The sequence below is a fragment of the Camelina sativa genome, chromosome 14 (genome assembly GCF_000633955.1).
Source record: "Camelina sativa cultivar DH55 chromosome 14, Cs, whole genome shotgun sequence".
NCBI lineage: Eukaryota > Viridiplantae > Streptophyta > Magnoliopsida > Brassicales > Brassicaceae > Camelina > Camelina sativa.
The window spans coordinates 18,736,138-18,756,886 of record NC_025698.1 but is presented as its reverse complement, the minus strand read 5'-3'; the positions used below and the strand labels follow the sequence as shown (position 1 = coordinate 18,756,886).

The 20,749-nt window shown below is 33.7% G+C and overlaps 1 protein-coding gene and 3 pseudogenes across 2 annotated transcripts; 3 read left to right on the top strand and 1 right to left on the bottom strand.

Annotated features, from left to right (window-relative positions):
- On the top strand, window positions 1-1,800 carry LOC104743758 (annotated as a pseudogene).
- On the top strand, window positions 4,828-6,473 carry LOC109128699 (annotated as a pseudogene).
- On the top strand, window positions 12,109-17,901 carry LOC104741951 (non-lysosomal glucosylceramidase-like). Of its 2 annotated transcripts, none has more exons than XM_010462892.2 (20): window positions 12,109-12,234; window positions 12,760-12,808; window positions 13,109-13,213; window positions 13,392-13,448; window positions 13,543-13,613; window positions 13,734-13,833; window positions 13,931-14,001; window positions 14,107-14,234; window positions 14,345-14,448; window positions 14,535-14,588; window positions 14,721-14,776; window positions 14,865-14,903; window positions 15,013-15,160; window positions 15,262-15,437; window positions 15,518-15,585; window positions 15,694-15,766; window positions 15,848-15,909; window positions 16,000-16,915; window positions 17,001-17,291; window positions 17,388-17,901. In XM_010462892.2, the coding sequence occupies exons 2-20, from the start codon at window positions 12,776-12,778 to the stop codon at window positions 17,677-17,679; spliced, it is 2,844 nt and encodes a 947-aa protein (XP_010461194.1). In that variant the 5' UTR covers window positions 12,109-12,234; window positions 12,760-12,775; the 3' UTR covers window positions 17,680-17,901. The 2 variants fall into 2 exon arrangements, with proteins under 2 accessions (XP_010461194.1, XP_010461195.1); XM_010462893.2 differs by having other exon boundaries at window positions 12,751-12,808.
- LOC109128805 lies at window positions 18,097-19,992 on the bottom strand (annotated as a pseudogene).

The following is a 20,749-nucleotide window of genomic DNA, read 5'->3' as shown; positions in this document are numbered from 1 at the left end:
ATGGACATCATCTCAGGACAGTCTATTTTTCTCCTTTTCTGTTTTATCTTATCATGTTTTCTTTTCTTCGCCACGGAAAGATCCCGACGGAGCCCCAGTCAAGTATCCGTGTCACCCCCGGGACCTCCACGGTTACCCATAATCGGAAACATTCATTTAGTCGGAAAGAACCCACACCACTCGTTCACGAACCTCTCAAAAACATATGGACCAGTCATGAGTCTTAAGCTTGGATGTTTAAACTCAGTGGTCATAGCTTCACGAGACGCTGCGAGAGAAGTACTAAGAACACACGACCTAATCTTATCTGGGCGGTACATAAATGAAGCGATACGATCCAACAATCATCATGAATTATCTGTTGGCTGGGTTCATCCGTCGTCTCCTCGTTTCAGGTAACTGCTTTATATATTTTAAAGAACATCTTTTTGACTTGCCTGCGCTAACTACACTTCATGAGTTGTTTCTAATGGTTACGTAATGTTTCTACTTATGTAATTTTCTTCAGAATGTTGAGGAGATTATTGGTTACTCAGCTGTTCTCTCCGCAACGTATCGAGGCGACCAAAGCTCTGAGGATGAAGAAGGTGCAAGAACTTATCAACTTCATTAGTGAAACCAGTGAGAGAGAAGAGCCACTTGATATTTGTCGTGCATCATTCATCACATCTCTCAATATCATATCGAATATTTTGTTTTCGGTCAATCTCTGTAGTTACGATTCAAAAGATCCCAGTGCGTTTCAGGAGATGGTGACTGGTTACATGGAATCTAACGGAAACCCAGACCTTGCTAACTTCTTCCCTTTTATGAGTTTCTTGACTCGCAAGGTAATAGTAAGAAGATGAAGGGGAACTCAGAGAGCTTGTTCAAGGTATTTAGAGGGTTTTATGATGCTCGGGTTGTGGAAAACTCATCCCGTACAAAAGAGAAAGATGTTTCGAGCAAAGACTTCCTGGATGCGCTCATCGATCTCAAACAAGGAGATGAATCTGAAATCAACATTGACGAGATCGAACATCTACTTCTTGTAAGTCTTAGCTTATTAGCATAACATGATGATTCTAGATTAGTTATTCACTGATATATAATAAGTACTTGTATAATCAGGATCTGTTTGTAGCGGGCACAGATACAAACTCTAGTACCGTGGAATGGGCAATGGCAGAGTTACTTCGAAACCCGAAAACGATGACAAAAGTTCAAGACGAGATCAATCATGTGATAGGGAAAAACGAAGACTTTCAGGAGTCTGATATCTCAAAACTGCCGTATTTACAAGCGGTCATTAAAGAAACATTCCGATTACACCCGGCTGCTCCATTTCTTCTCCCAAGAAAAGCAGAAACCGACGTAGAGATTCTTGGATTTCCTGTGCTTAAAGACTCTCAGGTTCTTGTGAACGTTTGGGCCATTGGAAGAGACCCCAAGTTGTGGGAAAATCCGACTCAGTTTGAGCCAGAGAGGCTTTTAGGGAAAGAGATTGATGTAAAAGGTACTGATTATGAGCTTACACCGTTTGGGGCAGGGCGTAGGATTTGTCCGGGACTGCCTTTGGCTTTGAAAATAGTGCCTCTCATGCTTGCTTCGAATCTATGTGCCTTTGAGTGGAAGCTTCCAAACGGTGTCGGTTCTGAGGATTTGGACATGGAAGAGACCTTTGGTTTAACAGTGCATAAGACCAACCCTTTACTTGCCGTGCCTCTAAAGAAACGCGCCAAAAATTAATACTTATAAATTTGTTTGAATATAATAATTTCACAAACGTATGAATTGAAGAAAAATAATATCAAAGGCTCTGTCTTTCTTCCCTCTCTTTTTGTATTTTTCAGCTGTTTATACTCTCTTTTACAGTAAGCCTAAGTAAAATACGTTTGTTGCTCAACATAATTAATGCAATATAGAAAATTATAATATAATAATAAAAATTATTGTTATATTTCTTTTAAAAGATTATTTTATTTGAGATAATATTTATTTTTAATATTGCAGTTGTTTGGTAAATCTATATATATCTTTTTGCATACAGTAATTTAATTTGTTTGAGGTATATTACAGTTTTATATTGTTTGTTTGTTGTATATGCATCATTATTTTGTGAAATCTTTTAAATTAATAATTGTAATATTGTAATTGTGAGCAAATAAATCAACCATATAAATTTAGTTTTATCAACCCGTCAATGTATAAAATTAAAAGATGCATTTTTTCCTTCATAGATTGAGTAATATATCTTTGTTTTTTTAAATTTAAATCACAACATATGCAGAAAAAATTCTACATATTTATTAATCATAATTCTTATATGATAATTTAAAATAATTTGTAAATTAAATAAAAGAGAGATGATAGGAGAATCGTAAATTTAAATCTTAACAAAACTCTTTGAAATCTAGTTATTAAAAAATAATCATATTGTCTACTTTGATATGAAATCTTAGTTTTTTGAAATGATTGGCTTATATTTTTTTAAAGACTATTTAGTAATTTTCGTCCATGATTAATTAGAGAGATAACTAATAATTATTTAAAGCCAATGGCATATCAATGTAATTTTTTACACTTTATAAGGTTAGTTTAATATTTTTACTTCTCAGTTAATATAGTATGATATATAAAATCATATAGAAGGGGGGACCTTTTTTTATTGAGTTGACAAAAGTAGTGGATATTTAATAATTTCACCCTTTTATTCAGTAGCTGTAATTTTTTTGTAGGGTTGCCATTTCAATATTAGATTGAGGCTATATCAATTCAATACTTTTGTTTTTAGAATTGTTTGATTCAGAAAAATTGGGGGGGGGGGGGGGGGGANGGGGAGACAATAAGAGGCACATGGATAAAAGTTGATGTACAACATCATAAATGCTCTTAATAAATATAATTTTGGTTTCGATATTTTTAGTGTACAACATCACAACTGCATGATTTTTTTCAAAATAAATATAAAAAAACCATTTAAAGAAAATGTATGATGAAAAATCGTAATTATTTCATCGTAATTAAATTTGATATTTTTTCTTTACTCAGATTGTTATTATTATATAGAAGTAAAAATTCATATTTGGAGACTAACTATGATTCGTCTACAAAATGAAATTCGACCTCACCGTTAAAACTCGAACTAGGTACTAACCCACGTTTAACCGTGGGCTGACCATTTAATTTAAATTAAATTTTAAATTTTTTTCTTTATTTTGTTATTTATTATTAGCAATTCATCTAGCCTATTTACAATCAGATTATTGCCAAAAAATCTGTATAAAATCGGTTAATATCTGTAGATTTTAGTTGTTTAATCGAATGAATATGTTTAAATATCTTATTTTTAATACACTAATTTTTTCTATCCTAGTTAAATTGTCTTAATTATCCTTAATGATCCTACCTTTTTTTTTTACTATTTCTATTGCCATTCCAATAGAAATTTTTACACTTTTAATGTTACTAGGTTGGTATCCGCGTTACGCCGCAAGTTGTTTTTAATTTATTTTATTTTATCACTTTGAAATTTATTTTATGTTCTTTGAAATCAATTAGAGAAGGTGTTTTGTCTAACTAAAGTATATTTTTACATTCTAATATATTGTGAGACAATTGTATAATCTATAGAAAGTATAATTATCATTTGGTAAAAAAACAAAGTAATTATAATTTCTCACGTTCAGGACTATTGTATGCAAGGTTGATTGTTATCTTGATTTCTTATAAATTGTTCTTTTATCTACTATAATTGAAATTTATTCTGTATTTTTTGAATAAAAAGAGATGTAAAATATAGTTGATAAAAGACTAGCAAATAATATATTAAAATGCAGCAAAATCAGAACATTAAAAAAAAGTACTTTGCTCATTTTGAACATGAGATTCACCATTTTGCCTCAACCCTATTTTTTAAATCAAAAAAGAGAAGAAAGAGTAAATAGTTCTAGTTAATGTACTCAGCTCTAGATAAATAGTGCTACTCCCAAATTGCATTGTCCAAAAGTTACAAAAACAAAGGATTAAAGACAACAAAATGGAGCTTTGAAACAGATAAATTATGTCCAAATCACATCAACTTTCCAGACACTGTTCTCCACTTTCACCTGCAGTTTAAAAGAAGAAAACTCAGGTCCAATTCACATTGAGAGAAACCAAACATCAGTTTTTCGAGAGACAAAATAATATTCGGTTCTAGAAGTAATCAAAACAGGTTAAAAAAGAAAAACATTCATGATTGGACTGTGACAATTCATTTAATGCCTAACATATTATTATAGTATGTAGAATTAGGTAGTTGCTTACTGTATAAGTGAGCAACAGTTGAACAATACCAAAGTGCTTGTAGAAATATTGCTATTTCGATACAATTTAAAAATAAAGTATCAATACAATTTAAAAAGCAAGTCTAAGGTCTTAAATCTAATCTCAACAACTCATCCAAATACTTAAGATACTATATGTACATTACTCTCGTGTCCTACTAAGAAAGTGAAATTACCTACAACCTCAACACTATATAACACCATCCCCCATTTGTTGAAAGCACTATTTAACACCATCTTCCATCTGATGAAAGCTCACCAACTGCCATGAGCTTACCTGCAATCTCACCAAAAAACAGTAAAGCTTCCAAAGTTATCACAAAAACGACCAAATCTCAATAAACCATTCAGCCAACAAACAGAAAAACAAAAGTATAAAAAGATTAGAACCAGCTTTTTGGTCTCCTTGACGAGAACCTTGAAGTAGACATCAACGGACTAAGGCGCAGTAGAAAAAACACATTTCAATTGATAGGGCCAATGTTCAGTTCAGGGATGTGCACCAACGTTTCTCAATTTGATGTCACCACAACCTCAGGTCATTCCTTCTTCTCCACCTATTCAACAGTCTGAGAACACCACTGATACACATGAGGAAAAACATAACAGAAGAATCCTCCGTGGTGGTCTTTTTGTATCTGATTTTAATCTTACCAAAGAGCATAACAACTCAAGCAACGAGAACCTCCGGGACACCAAGCGTCCAAGCCTTCCATGTCAATGGTTGTATCTCAAGAACCTGACAGATGAAATCAACACCCACGTAGACTTAAGTTCACCATTTCTATAGCTCTTGCTAACACAATTTGAAATCATCAAACACTAAATTCAGTTGTAAATTTCTAACTTGCCTTGTTAGCAGTATTTGTTAGCTTTCACGAACAACTTCGAGATTGAAAAGACATAGTAAGAGGAACGGGGTTTAACACTAATGATTCAAGCTAGGAGTCGTTGCAAAGTGAGAGTCGTTAGCAGATTGAGCATCCTCCACTTCACTGTCTGATTGGGAGACTAACGAAGACGGAAATGAAGAACCTTCCATCGCCTCTTCGGATTGAGATTGCATCAGTTTGCCCCGAGTCATAAGCATAAATCGTCATGACCATCGTGTTTCTCGCTCTTATCATCTTGGTCACGGCGATTGGGAATGTGGAGTTTGTCGCGAGAAGATGGATTGGCCCTTTGGAGGTTTCTCTTGCAAGCGTTGTCCCAATTACTCTGTTCACTCAAAGTGTGCGACAAGGGACGATGTGTGGGATGGAGACGAACTTGAAGATGAGCCTGAAGAAGAGGACGACGAAGATCCGTACAAGGAAATAAATGAGAATGAAATCATTCATTTCAGTCATGAAGAACATAATCTAAGACTTGGTAATGATAATGTCAACGATTGTGAAAAGATGTGGTGTGACGCTTGCATCCTTCCCATCAATTCCGATACATTCTTCAAATGTGTGCAATGCAAGTTTTTTCTTCATAAAGTATGTGCTAGTCTTACTCGGAAAAAAACGAAATATCCTCCATAACCACAAGGTTGATCTCCGGGTTAAGGATAAGGCGGGCACGTATTGTACATACTGTCTTCAGTTCTTCGATCGCTTCAGGTACAAGTGTAATTTTCTCAAATCATTTACACGTTGTTCTTTAAAAATAGATGTGCGATGCGGTTCAATTTCTGAGCCTTTTAACCATGAATTATATCGTACCTCGCGAGAGCCTAAGACTTGTGGAGCATGTAGTAAAGATTCAGAGTATGTCTTAAGTTGTACTGTGTGTGAGTTTTCTTTAGGCATGCAGTGTGCCACTTTACCAAGAAAAGTGAAGCACAAATGCGATGGTCATGTTTTGTCGTTACATTTTGGGGCTGGAAACTCAAAGGGTCAATTGTGGTGTGATATTTGTGAAGGAAAGAAAGATCCAGAAGTATGGTTTTATGGTTGTGATAGCTGTGGAACAACTCTCCATATCAAGTGTGTACTTGGAGACATGAGTTATTTCAAGCCAGGGAACAAATACTTGGGAGCTGAACTAGTCTCCAACGATGGTATGACTAGACCTTTTTGCATAGTTTGTGAAAAGCGTTGCATGTTCCCTTCCTACCTCAAGGCTACTGTTGATGATTCAACTGTTGAATATGGTTGTTCAATGGGCTGTTGTGGTAAGTGAACCTTTGAGCATGTCTAAAATGCCCACAAGACAAACAAAAGTGCCAAGTCGATCTCCTAAGGAAATTGTATATATATGATATATCCGCCTATTACCTTGTTTATTGCTTCAGATCTTCTTCTTTTTTTCTCTAACCGGTGGTATATCACGGGACAATTATTTGATTTTATTTAAAATGATGTTTGATTTTAGTGGTATTTAATTTAGTAATAAAATTATATGTTTTTAATTTTTAATATTTTTTATATTTAAACGGTGATACAATTATTTTTAAAGTATTGTAATTTTATCAGGATAAAACACTAAAATTATACATTATACAAACAGTTATAATTTATAAATTATAATTTATAATTTATAATTTATAATTTATAATTTATAAAGTATTGTAATTATAAATTATAACTGTTTGTATAATGTATAATTAATCAGAATAATGTTTTTTTATTTATTTAAAATAAAAATATTATTGTTTTGTTTGATATATAATTATTTAATTTAACTGATTGTTTATTTTTCAGTGTATACAGTTTAATGATTGATTTTTCTATTTTTCTATTTTTCTATTTTTATTTTGGGACACATATATAGAAAAGAAATTTGCTATTAATAAAAAATTTAAGTAGAATTAATTAGTTTATATAAAAAAAATTGATTTTGTCAATTTATCATATTTTACTTATTGCTTTTAGTGCAATTTTGTAGGAACTAAAATTTTAAATAAGCAAAATTAAAAGAGTATAATCCAAAATGTACTTCAAAAATATATATATAGATATCTTCTCTGTTTGTTTGGTTTATTATTTTATGTGTTTCGGATTCTTCTAGCATCTGATATAACTTCTAGAACCTGTGTGAGAGGTTCATAAATATGATCTATTATCTTCCATGTAATGTACTTTAATAGATTTTATTTCTTTTCATAAGTTGGACAATAACCACAAAACAAAAAAAGTCGGGCAACGAAAAAAAAAGGACATTGAAATTCAGACGGATAGACCTATTTAAGGCCACAAATTATGCTTGGCCGGTTTAGCTTTCTGGTCGGCTCTGTTTCTACCGTTTCGTTTAAGTACTCTCAACATGTAAGTAAACATTATACTACTGCAAAAAAAAAAAAAAAAAATGAAAAGAATACTATTTTAAATGATCAAAAACTGTATCCATGTGCATGGATAATCACTTAATTACCCCACATATATCAAAATGAAATACGTATAGGTTGAAATTGAATGAACACAAATTAAGACAACTTGTAACCTGACTTTGTTATCCATACATTATAATTAATAGACTAAAATCTCTAAATAGTATAACTGAATAATGAAAAAAAAAACGAAAGTTGGCATTAAAAAATACTATTTTGAAATTTTTAACGAAAGAAAACATCACTACTTTGAAACAAAATAGTACTGTTAAAACATTACTTAATAGTAAACTAAATGTACGTATCAACGTCTAGAAAATCAAGTGGTACAATTGTTTCAAGTTAATATTTGACCACTTATATATATCATTCTTCAACTATACAAATTTATTACATTATAGAACCGTAGCTTAAGAACATAAGATTAAATAATTAGAATTCAAATACAATACATAATAACGCGGTTTACACGAACGAGAGAGGAGTGACGTTGTAGAAAGCACGTTCACATTTGTTAGCTCTGTTGATGATTTCTCTTCTTGGTAGACTAATACACTTCAACGTAAACAGCTCACTTTCTTCTTCTTCGTTTTTGTCTCTTATTTCTTTATGTGTCAAATTCACCAACCAGAATCTCATGACTTTTTCTTCCTTAGACACTTGGATATTTAAAATGATTTACGATAAAATTATATTGATAGACTAAGAATGAACCTGAAGCTAGCAACATGCCAACATCAAAAGGTCGAATGTGAGAGTAAATTTATTAAAATCAAATATATAATCATGCCTCACATACTCACAAAGATAAATATATAGATGCTTGCATTTTTATAGTAATTCACTAGTAGAAGTGTAGAACATATCAAAACTATTCAATTTCTTCAATATATTTTCCAGGCAAATGGAATAGTCGTAAAATATTATCTTTAGTGAATTACCAAGTTTTATTGGTCAAAATTCAGGACTCTATAAAAATACTATCTAAGAACAGCTTACTTCTTGACAAGGAGAAATTTATAAATACGTATTATATTATAGAAGTTTCAAAGAAAAATGTATAACGACCGAAAACTATATTGGATATACATTATATATTATACAAATGGCTAGGGTCAATGTATTTTCGATGGAAATATAAGATTAATTTCAAGACATAGCAAAAACAGGAACTCCAATCAAAATGAAGATTAATACTGTTTCTACTTTTACGTAAAAATATATACTTCGAATATAAAAATAAACTATGTTATTTTAAAAGGTTTGTATTTTGTACAATTTCTCTAATAGGTAAAAAGATGATGTATGGTTCAATCAGTAGATTGCGTGAGTCTTTAAATTACACATGAGTGTTAGTTCGAATATGCTTGTCGTTTGACATTCTGTCCATTTCAATTTACTTATCTTATAGAAATGGTCATATCACTAAAATTTTATACTGTCTATTTATTTTGGATAAAACAGAAGAAACCAATTTATATAATAGTAACAATCTGAAAAAAAAATGTCAACAGCACTTACAATTTTTTTGTCGTACCTTTTCGTAAAATATATATATATATATATATATATATATACTTTTTTGACAGAAAATTTCAACGGTTGTATCTCTTTAAAAAGTTGTGTCTGTTAAATGTAGAGTTGTGTCTATTACAAACAGTTGTGTCTATTCAAATGTTCACATCTATTTAAATTTATATATAAATGAATTCTCATCACTGTATTCAAATTTTCTTTATTTTATATTTTTGACAGAAAATTTCAACGGTTGCGTCTCTCTAAAAAGTTACGCCTGTTAAATGTAGAGTGTCTCTTACAAACAGTTGTGTCTATTTAAATGTTCAAATCTTTATAAATTTATATATAAGTGACTTCTCATCATTGTATTCAAAATTTCTTTATTTTATATTTTTGACAGAAAAGTTTTACACTTACATCTCTCTAAAAAGTTTCGTATGTTAAATGTAGAGTTGTGTCTCTTACAAACAGTTGTGTCTATTCAAATGTTCACATCTTTATAAATTTATATATAAGTGACTTCTCATCATTGTATTCAAATTTTCTTTATTTTATATTTTTGACAGAAAATTTTTACAGTTGCGTCTCTCTAAAAGTTGCGTCTGTTGAATATAGAGTTATGTCTTTTACAAATAGTTGTGTCTATTCAAATGTTCACATCTTTAGAAATCTATATATAAATAACTTCTCATCATTGTATTCAAATTTTCTTTATATTTGTATTAGTTAAAAGAGATTTTGTTAGAAATGACGTCTCATCACTGTGAGAAATTTATTGCAGTTTGATATATTTTGTTAATCATTGTAATATTTAATTATACTCGGTCTCTAGGTATACAACCATCTATTCATCAAGGGTTATCATTCTATTGGTATGAATCCAAGTCAATGTTTTTTGTTTTTAACTGTTAAAAATGTGTTTCAAGTTGGTTTTTCAGAAAATGAGAGCATATTAGCTCGTATATGTTTGTTTATTTTTTTTGTCATAAGTATATATATATATATATATATATATATATATATATATTTGTCTACTCCATGTTTTTTGAATAGAGAACTAATTGTATTATAGAAAACAATATGGATTTCTATATTTCTATTTTTTTAAAAAAATATCTGATTATGAAATATCAAGGTAAAAATAAAAATAAAATATCATAATTTGTTCTATTATATTTTCTACAGTTGGGAATATTCAGTTTATTGGGAGATGGAAAATTGGTGATCAACAGAAAGATTGACGGTTGAGATGATTGCCCAATAAACTATCTTGATGACAAAAACTTATCTACAACTTCATATAGGTTAAGATAATTTGTATATTTAGTTCTAGTCATAATACACTCAAATTGAAATCTTAACAACAAAAAATACTGAATATAAAATATTATAAATGTTTGAAAAGGTTTTGGAGCGTGTGAGAGCAATGAACCCGGCCGTCCTTGGCCGACCATCTTCCTTAGACGCGCACATTGTGATGCTACATCATACACCTAAATATTATTGTTATAAGTTCTAACTATTATTGTTCCCTTCTAATATTTATTATATTATTTATTTATGTGTGGCTCGGGATAATTTTCTATTTAGTTATATTCAAATTTGAGAAGATTGGTAATTTTCTTACTGATTGACTGAATAGTAATATTTATATTCATTTTTTATGAAGTAAAAATTGATTTTGGAAATAGAAATATGTTTGAGTTATGCTAAAAAGGATTAAAATAATTAATAGAAATGAATTTAAACAAATCATTATGTCAATTTAAGAATGGTCCTCAATTAATATTTTTAATATTTTGTATTTTGTTATATGATTATTAAAGAAATTTATAGTGTCTTATACAATGTATTCATAATTTTATCATTTAAAACAAAACAAAAAAAAAAGAAATTTAAAAATATAATCATTTACATATCATTTTTGACAACAAGAGAATTAGTTGTAACGGTTCATAAAATATACAAAAATATGACTGTAAGGTTAAGAAGAGAACACATGACTCTAGATTGCATTCATTTTTCAGAAATTAAAAAATATTTTACGAAATTTTTTGACGAAAAGACAGAGATAAAATGTTACATTGAAAAGATGTGAACGAAAGGTTAAGACGAATAAAAGCGAACAAAATAACACGACTGCAATGTTATCTCATGTCAGTTAATCGTAAAAATTTGTTTAATTTGATGTGTGTAACATTGATAATTATTTATTTAATCATATGTGAAGGTAAGATTATTTTAAGAATATTTTTCAATAAAAATATAAAGAATGTTTCAAAAAATTGTATGTTTTCGAAATTTTTATTAAATAGTTTAGAAATACCAATAGTTTAATAAATAAATTTAATTAAAGAATTTTTATAATAAATATTTTACTAAAATAAGTTCTTCCGCGATATCACGGGATTCGTACCTTGTAAGTGATAGTGCTCCTTATCCTTTTTACCAACTCTTTTACGGGGTCAGCTATTAACTGGGCACCTGCTACATTATTTTACCGAAAGCCAAAAGGCAAACAATCATGATGTGCATTCCCACTTCAGTTATAACTTTCTTTCTAGTCATATATTATGGAAGATATGCAAAAGTAATATTTTCAGTGGGTGGTTGCACTATTATAGTTGATTTATTATTTATTTACAAAAATATTTGGAGATTATTACTTATAAGTCACATGAGATTTGGCTACAGAATCCTTCTTTCAAAATGAAAAACAATAAAATAAATAAAAATGTGGATTCAGTGTGGAATTCGTCTACAAAATTCACAAGAAATTGACCAAAAAGAATTATTTTGTTATATAAACGTTCATACGGCTTACAATAAAGGAGTTTTAAAACGTCAAGTAGACAACATACTCTTCGTAATCTTATTTTGCAGTTTAGCACCAACCAAAGCTATATTGTGTGGTCCGCATGTTGTCTTATATTTCTTCTTACTTTGCTTCTTCTATTTAAGTTACTTCTCTTTCCCCTACCTAGAAATTTCTATAGACACCTGTCCCTTCGTGTTTCATTTCGTTCATATATCATTCACATTTCTCTCTCTCTCTCGCTCTCTGCTCTGGAGACTTGAACAGAGAATCCTCTTTTGGTAAATTTCACATTTTTGTTTGTAGTTGGAATTGTAATCATAATTCTTATCTATACATAATCATCTCATCAAGCTATATTTTCAATTTTCAAAGCTGTTTCTCTTTCTCTTTTCTTGTTTTTTTTTGGGTATAATTCTTTTCTTGTTTCTTCTGTTTATCTTTTGTGCATGTTCTTTATTTTGAGTAAAGGTTTAGCCCTTGTGCACTTGAACTCTTGATCTTCCTGACAGCTTCTATCTTGACTAGCTATTTTTGTGGTAAAAAATCATCAATATTGTTCTTGCAAAAGCGATGACAGAATTCAGTTTTCTCATGCAAAACAAGCTGTTTCTTGGGTTTTGTTTTGTCTTTTTTGTTTTTTGCTCTTTGGTGGACCGTGGACACACTGTCCATCCAGATTTTCTGACAAAAGACTACTTTTTCACCTGAAATAAATCCAGAAAAAAAAACCAACTTTTGTCTTTTATGATTATATATATCTGATAATCTGAAATCTCTAATGGTTTAGTTAAAAGTTTCTGCAGGTTTATTATACAAAAGATGCAAAACGTTTCTGAAGACCAAAACCAAATGGTATGTTTTATTTTCTTTCTTTATCATAACTACTAATTATGTGGTTAACGTTAAAAACCAAAACAAAAATAAAATATAAAATAAACGTGAATACGCACAACAGTGACGCAAACTTAGCTTCTTCTTTGATTATATATTGGTCAAAACTCTTTCTGTAGGTTTAAGGTCTGATTCTTATTATTATGCTAATGATTGTACAATATATATATATATATATATATAGAACATATGAGAGAGACCTACGTAATTGACTAATTACATTTGTAACGTTAGTATTTAATATATATGTCTATATTATAGGTCACAAGTGATAGACTTCCTCCATTTTCATGGGAAAGGAAGTTGAATAGCCAAGCAAAAAACCCTTCTGAGTTCAAACTGAGTAAGCGAGATCATCTTCATCTGGTAATTTCATCTTTCTCTCCCTCACCATTCTTTATGATTGAATATTCTTCAATTAAAGAAACAGATTCTTAAATCCTCTTTCTTGCTGTAAAAGTTATGCTTTAGGTCAGATGCTCTGTTCTTTGGAAATTATTAAAAAAAATTAAACCTCTCTCTGTTTTGTTTTTTTTTCGAATAGTTCCCATTAGGGTACAGATTGTGGCGTCACACCAAAGAAGAAGCCGCAAAAGGAAGAGTAAGAGATATTCTCATAGCTATTGTTTTTAAGCTCACAAATATTTGATCACCTTTGTCTTCCTTGAATGCTGAAAACATACCTAAACATACAGGCTTCGATCTTCGACATCTTTAGAAAACACCATATAACGGGAGATCATGGCGTCCCTTTAGGAGGAATTGGGTATGAGATCCACATTTGCTTCACAAATTTTCATAAAACACAAAGTAACAATGCTCTAGAGTTATAAGATCTCCTCTGTTGCAATGTTCTAATGTACAAATACCGCGGGGCGTGTTTCAGTGCAGGAAGCATTGGAAGGAGTTACAAGGGTGAGTTTCAGCACTTCAAGCTATTCCCAAAAATTTGCGAGGAAGCTCCAATCCTCACGAACCAATTCTCTGTTAGTTAACGATCATGAACATTGCTTGGTTTCTTGTGTAATATTGGTGGCTTGGTGAAGTATCCCTCTCATGGTTCTTGATCCTTTATAATTATAGGCTTTTGTTTCTCGCCCTGGCGGTGTTAAACACTCAACTGTTCTATGTCCAACAAAGCCACAAGTTATTAAGTAAGCCAAATCCTTTTTTCCTTGTGTCTTCATCAGATCCCTAGTTAAAGAAACAGAGTGAAGGTGCAAATGATATTAATTATGTTACTGTTTATGATTGTGCAGAGACAATGGAGGTTATTTATGCAAAGGCCAAGCTCCAAAAATAGGAATTGAGTCTTGGGACTGGAACATGACAGGGGAAAAATCTACCTACCATGCTCTTTATCCGCGGTCTTGGACCGTTTATAATGGTATAATATTTGTCCCAAAATGTTTCTAACCATGCTTATAATACAAAATTAATCTATTGCAAACTTCTTGATTTATAAAGGTTTTCAAAAATGTTTTACTTGATGAACAGGTGAACCTGACCCTGAACTCAGAATAGTGTCTCGTCAAGTCTCTCCCTTTATACCTCATAATTATGAGGAAAGCAGTCTTCCGGTTTCAGTTTTCAACTTCACGGTATGAATACTCTACTGACGTTTACCTCAACGTTATATCTTAGGTAACAACTTGTGGTGAGTTAATTGAGTTCTGTCATGTTTTAGGTGACAAATACTGGAGCAGAACAAGCAATTGTTACTTTGCTCTTTACTTGGGAGGTACGTAATCTCAGTACATAGGAAATCATCTTCTCTAGTTCATTTCCTTTAAGAACCTTTAGAAGATTGGTCTCTTCTTCATATTTTCACTATGTAAGATATTGACCCATTTGTCTCTTTTTGGTTAATTAGAATTCTGTGGGAGGAGCTTCTGGATTAACCGGACAGCACTTCAACTCAACAATGAAGTAAGACGCGTCATCTTATGCTGTAACAGATTTTGCTATTGCTCTCTTTTTCTGACATGTATCTTCCTTCTCTTATGGAATATTCTAGGGCAGAGGATGGAGTTCATGCAGTAGCTTTACAACACAAGTAAAAACCCACTTTCTTTGATTGGTTTGGTACTCGTTTTTTTTAGCGTCAGTTCCTGGAAAATTTGTGTTGATGATTCGTTTTAATTTTTATGTAACGTACCTTGCAGGACAGCAAATGGACACCCACCAGTAAGCTACGCAATTGCCGCGAAGGAAACCGAGGATGTTCGTGTTTCCTCGTGTCCTTGTTTCATAGTTTCAGGAACTACTCCTAACAAAATCACCGCAGGAGATATGTGGGATGAGATTAAAAAGGTAACATATTTTTTTCAAATATTAATCTTTTGCAAGTGTTCACTATTATTGTTCTAAAAAAAGATCAAAAGTTTTATTTCTTTTTCGTTTCTGCTCTTTAGAACGCATCATTCGACAAGTTAACCAGCAATGCATGCTTTCCTTCGAAACCTGGAACTTCCATTGGAGCAGCCATAGCAGCAAAGGTGAAAGTTCCACCGGGCTGTGACCGAACAGTCACATTTTCTCTCTCTTGGGATTGTCCAGAGGCTAGATTCGACGAAAAGACTTACCATAGGTATGTGTGCCTGACGACCCCATTAGACTTGGGTCCAATACATATATTTTCTTTCTAACTTAAAAGAGTTCTATATGTAGACGATACACAAGGTTCTATGGCAGTTTAGGAAATGCAGCAGTAGCAATGGCTCACGACGCTCTTCTCAGTATGCAAAACAATTCTCATTTCTTGTTTCTTGAGTCTAGTTAAAGTAAGAGATCATAACATTCTGATGCTTTCTCCTTTCTATTCTTTTTTCTTGACTTGTTATTAGACTTTTCTGATTGGGAGACTCAGATTGAAGAGTGGCAAGCTCCTATTCTTTCTGACACAACACTTCCTGAGTGGTATTAAACTTTGCTTCGAACCCTTTTTCTTCTTTGCCAAATTCAGTTAAGCAGAAGAAAATAATCCAAAATCATTTTTAGGTATCGGATAACTCTCTTCAACGAACTATACTATTTCAACTCAGGGGGAACCATGTGGACCGGTAACAGACATTTGATTCTTACAACAAATTTATATGTTTCTGTAACTTCAATTTTTCTAAACTCGATTTTTCTTGATTGTTATTCTGTAGATGGTTTACCTCCAAAGCAAAGCTTAGATAGTATAGGAAGAAGAAAAATCTCTCTCGGTCTATCAACCTTAGACAATACTGATCCAGACCAGAACAACATAGCCTTAGACATCTTGGGAAGAATCGATGCGGTCTGCTCACAGATTCATGCTCCTTTATCCTCAAACGCTGCACTTGGAACCAGTATGATTCAGAACACCGCAGAGAACATTGGACAGTTTCTTTACCTAGAAGGAATTCAATATCTAATGTACAATACGTACGACGTTCATTTCTACTCATCTTTCGCATTGCTTATGCTTTTCCCAAAAATCGAGCTAAGCATCCAGAGAGATTTCGCGGCTGCTGTTCTGATGCATGATTCTAGCAAGAAACAAGTCATGAGCTCTGGCGAATTTGTCACCAGAAAAGTTCTAGGAGCTGTTCCTCATGATATTGGTTTGAATGATCCTTGGTTTGAAGTAAATGCTTATAACTTGTTCAACACGGATAGGTGGAAAGACTTGAACTCCAAGTTTGTTCTTCAAGTTTACAGAGACGTGGTTGCCACTGGTGATCTAAACTTTGCGAAAGCGGTTTGGCCGTCGGTGTACACTGCAATCGCTTACTTGGACCAGTTTGATAAAGACGGAGACGGGATGATTGAGAACGAAGGGTTTCCAGATCAGACTTACGACGCGTGGTCTTGTTCGGGTGTTAGTGCTTACTGTGGCGGTCTCTGGGTCGCGGCTCTTCAGGCCGGATCCGCGTTGGCACGTGAAATTGGGGACAACGGGGCTGCAGTTTACTTCAATGCTAAGTATGAGAAAGCGAGAAGCGTTTATGAGAAACTTTGGAACGGTTCTTATTTTAATTACGATAATAGCCGAAGCGGCTCGAGCTCGTCGATCTTGGCTGATCAAATGGCTGGACAGTGGTAAGTGTTAAAGAGAGTAATGCTGCTTTTAGAATTTGACTTCTCGAGTCAATACTTAGTATTGATATTTCTGCGTTATGTATAGGTATGCGAGAGCTTGTGGACTAAAGCCAATAGCGAAGGAAGAGTGGATTAAGAAAGCGTTGGAGACTGTTTATGACTTCAATGTGATGAAAGTGAGAGATGGTACACGTGGCGCTGTGAACGGGATGTTACCTGATGGACGAGTAGACACAAGCACGATGGTGTCAAGGGAGGTTTGGGCAGGGACTACTTACTCGGTTGCTGCTTGTATGATTCAAGAAGGACTTGCAGATAAAGGGTTTAAAACAGCAAGTGGAATCTATGAGGCCGCTTGGTCTGACCAGGGTCTCGGGTAACCTCTTCTTGGAATTAGTGTTTTTCTTAATTTGTCAATTTATCAATGTTAGTGTTCGACTAATAGTTTTGGTTCCACCTTTTTTGGTTGCAGCTGCTCATTTCAGACACCAGAAGCATGGACCACTACTGACGAGTATAGGTCACTTTGTTACATGAGGCCTTTAGCTATTTGGGGGATACAATGGGCACACACAATGCAACAACCTAAGAAAGAACAAGAACAATCATTAAAGTCACAAGAGGAAGAGGATACGTCTGTATTGTTTCAACAACACGCTGGGTTTATCAAAGTGGCTCACTACCTGAAAAACACCAAGGGAAAGGACCATAGAAACCGCCTCCAGACTACGTACGAAACCTTCCTCCGAATAATTCGCCTATAGGCCAGGACACAACCTAATTATGCATAGTCGCAACTCGCAAGACGTCAAGTTCTGTTCAGATATGCATCAACTTCTTTTGTTCGGTTTTTTCTTCGGCTTTTTTTACGCCTCTTTCTACACTCTTCTTCCATGCGTTTATTTCAATTGTTAGATGTCACTTTACAATATGAAACAGAAACAACTGTTAATAAAGTCTCTACAGTCTTGGCGTGCGCAGCAAATGCTTGGATCTAACTTATTTCATTTAAAAAGACAATTGAGTGTGTCCCTGAGAAAAAGACAATGTATTTTACAACTAAAAATCAAAGCTTTCCAAGCAAGAATCAGTAATAATGATCACAACTTCTTAGAAATACATTGAGCAATAGCAGCAGTACATATACAGAAGAGGAGCGAATTAGGGTGCTGCTATTGCTCAATGTATCTGTACAAAATCTATGAACTAGTTAAAATTGAAGAGTATGAACTAGTTAAAAAAGAATTGAAGAGTATGAACTAGTTAAAAAAAGAATTGGAGAGTATGAACAATTAATACTGCATACTTTTTATAATATTGAAGAGTGTGAACTAGTTAAAAACTTAAAATTCACAAAAATTAATAGATGACGTAGACAAAGGGGATGCTGTTCACATGTCGATGTTATATCGTAGTCTAAGTCTTGTATATTTGATCCAACGGTGCTTTTATGAGTAAGAAAATGAAACGAGTACTACTTTTGTTGAATGAACAAGGCTAAAAATACTACTTTCACTGTTGGGACTTCTTCGTATCTTTATCGTTGTGATGGGACTTCTTCGTATCGTAAAGTATAACTTATTTTGATCAGTACATATCTTATTTGGAGCTACAAATTTGTAGTTTTCATGCTGCTAAGCTTTTCAAGGAGAAAGTGGTGAGCCACAAAGACAGTCGTTACCTTGGAACACGCTGGCTGGGAATTTTGTCACTGGAAGCTTTCCGCAAAGATGGTTTTGACTTAAGTTCAGGGTTTGCAGTCCAGCTACCGTCGCAGGTACCTTCCCAAATACCAAGTTCCTTGACAGATCCAATATTCTCAATGAATTCGCAAATGTTAGCTTCCCCATGTCGAACTGGAGTTTGTTGCTTGACGCTTGAAACTCCAGCAGCTCCTTCGCTTGGTTTAGGAACCACGTTGGATTCCCAGACATCTCGTTTTCTGACAGATCGAGGTAAAAGAAAAACTTTGCTCTCGTTGGCTTCCAATCGTCTAACCTCATCTTGATACTGCATTTTACCAGTTTCAACGAGTAGATAGACTGCGACGAGGTCACCCATTTCGGTATTGTTTTAAGGTGGAATTGGTTGTACGACAAATCAAGTAAAACGATGCCACCAACAATCTTCAATGTAGGGAATGGACCGCTTAAAAGATTGTGGGAGAGATCAAGATGAGTAAGTTTGGTCATATTGGCAAAACTTTTTGGCACGACCCCCGAAAACTGATTCTTGGAGAGATGCAATAAGGAGAGCGCCTCAAATCTTGATAAATAGTCGGGGATCGTCCTCGAGAGCTTGTTATGGCCTATGTCGAGGTACGTGAGACTTGGTGCAAGCAATGCAAACGACGGAGGAAGTTTTCCGAAGAATCGGTTGCGGGAGAGATCAAGAACTCAAAGCTTGGTCATAGATTTGAAGATATCAGGAATGGTGCCAGAAATGCGGTTTCCGCCAAGACTGAGCCAAGTTAACCTAGTCAAATTAGATATGGAAGTCGGGATCGGACCAGTGAACTGGTTGTCCTCCAGGGTTAACTCTTCCAACTGGGTTAGCGCGCCGATGTTAGCCGGGATGGGACCAGAGAGACGAGTATCCCTGAAGTCAATATACTTTAGCTTTGGTAATTGGAAAAGAAACTGTGGAAAAGATCCAGTGATATTTCGAAGATAGGTGAAGTAAACACCCTCGAGGTGCTGAAGTTTTGCCAAAGCCGGCGAGATTGTGCCAGAGACGACGCTTTGGCCAAGAACGCTAGATCCGCTGATTCTCAATGATGTGACGCGGTCGCCGGTGATGCAAATGACACCCATCTAGGAGCAACATTCAGTACCTTTTTTCCACTGGCTTAGAATGCCCAAACGATCTCGGGTTATACCCGATTTGAAAGCTAAAAGACCTGCCTCGTCATCAGGATGACATGTGGCAGCTCCGGTGGGGCTTAGACACCGGAGGAAGAGAACTGCGGCAAAGATGAAGGATCGAGTGTTCATTGTGGTGTTGTGTGGTGGGATTGAGAGAAGCAATAAGTTGCTATTTACAGAAGGAGAGTGTGGACTCTCGAGTCCTCATATTCATTTTTGCTTTGCTTTTAATTCTTGTAACACGTTTCTTTTTTGTCTACTTAAATAAACTGTAAACAAAAAGTTGACGAATTTTGACCAATCCATTTGCATGTGGTATCCGTAATAAGTGGCGATAAACATGGTCGAGTTTTTAATTTCCCCCGACAGACTTCAAAAACACTATGTCGATAGAGCAATATAATATTCATGTATTATACTAAAGAAACACATGTATTTATTATAAGATCTTGACAAAGTAAAGAGACTTGATGACCGCATGTTACAGACTTGGAAGCGCTCCTGTATATTTCATTATTTCTTAAAGCTATTATTAACCTGGGATTTTCGTTCAATATATATACTGGTTTAATTTAAGAATGCAATGGTTATTGCGTAGAACACAAGTACAGATCCGAGATGTGGTTGTTACCACCTGTGTATCATGTGTAAATAAGAGATTTCAGACACTACTTTTTGTAAGTTAAAATCGCAGATTATCTACAATGCTCTGATCAGGTTGTTTAATTTCTTAAGATTTATTTCTTCGAAAGTTTCTTCTGAGCTTCTTGTATTTCAGTTTACTACTCCATAAAGTGTTTATTTGAATCTGACAAACATTGAAAAGCAAAACCTCTTTCTTTTATACAAAAATGTTGAATGTTGGATATATGCTCTGCCCATATGCCAACTCGGCCCAAAGAGACTTAATAAGCACAACAAATCAGCAGGCAGGTCAGCCAACAAGCTAAATTGGCCAATTTCGGAAAGC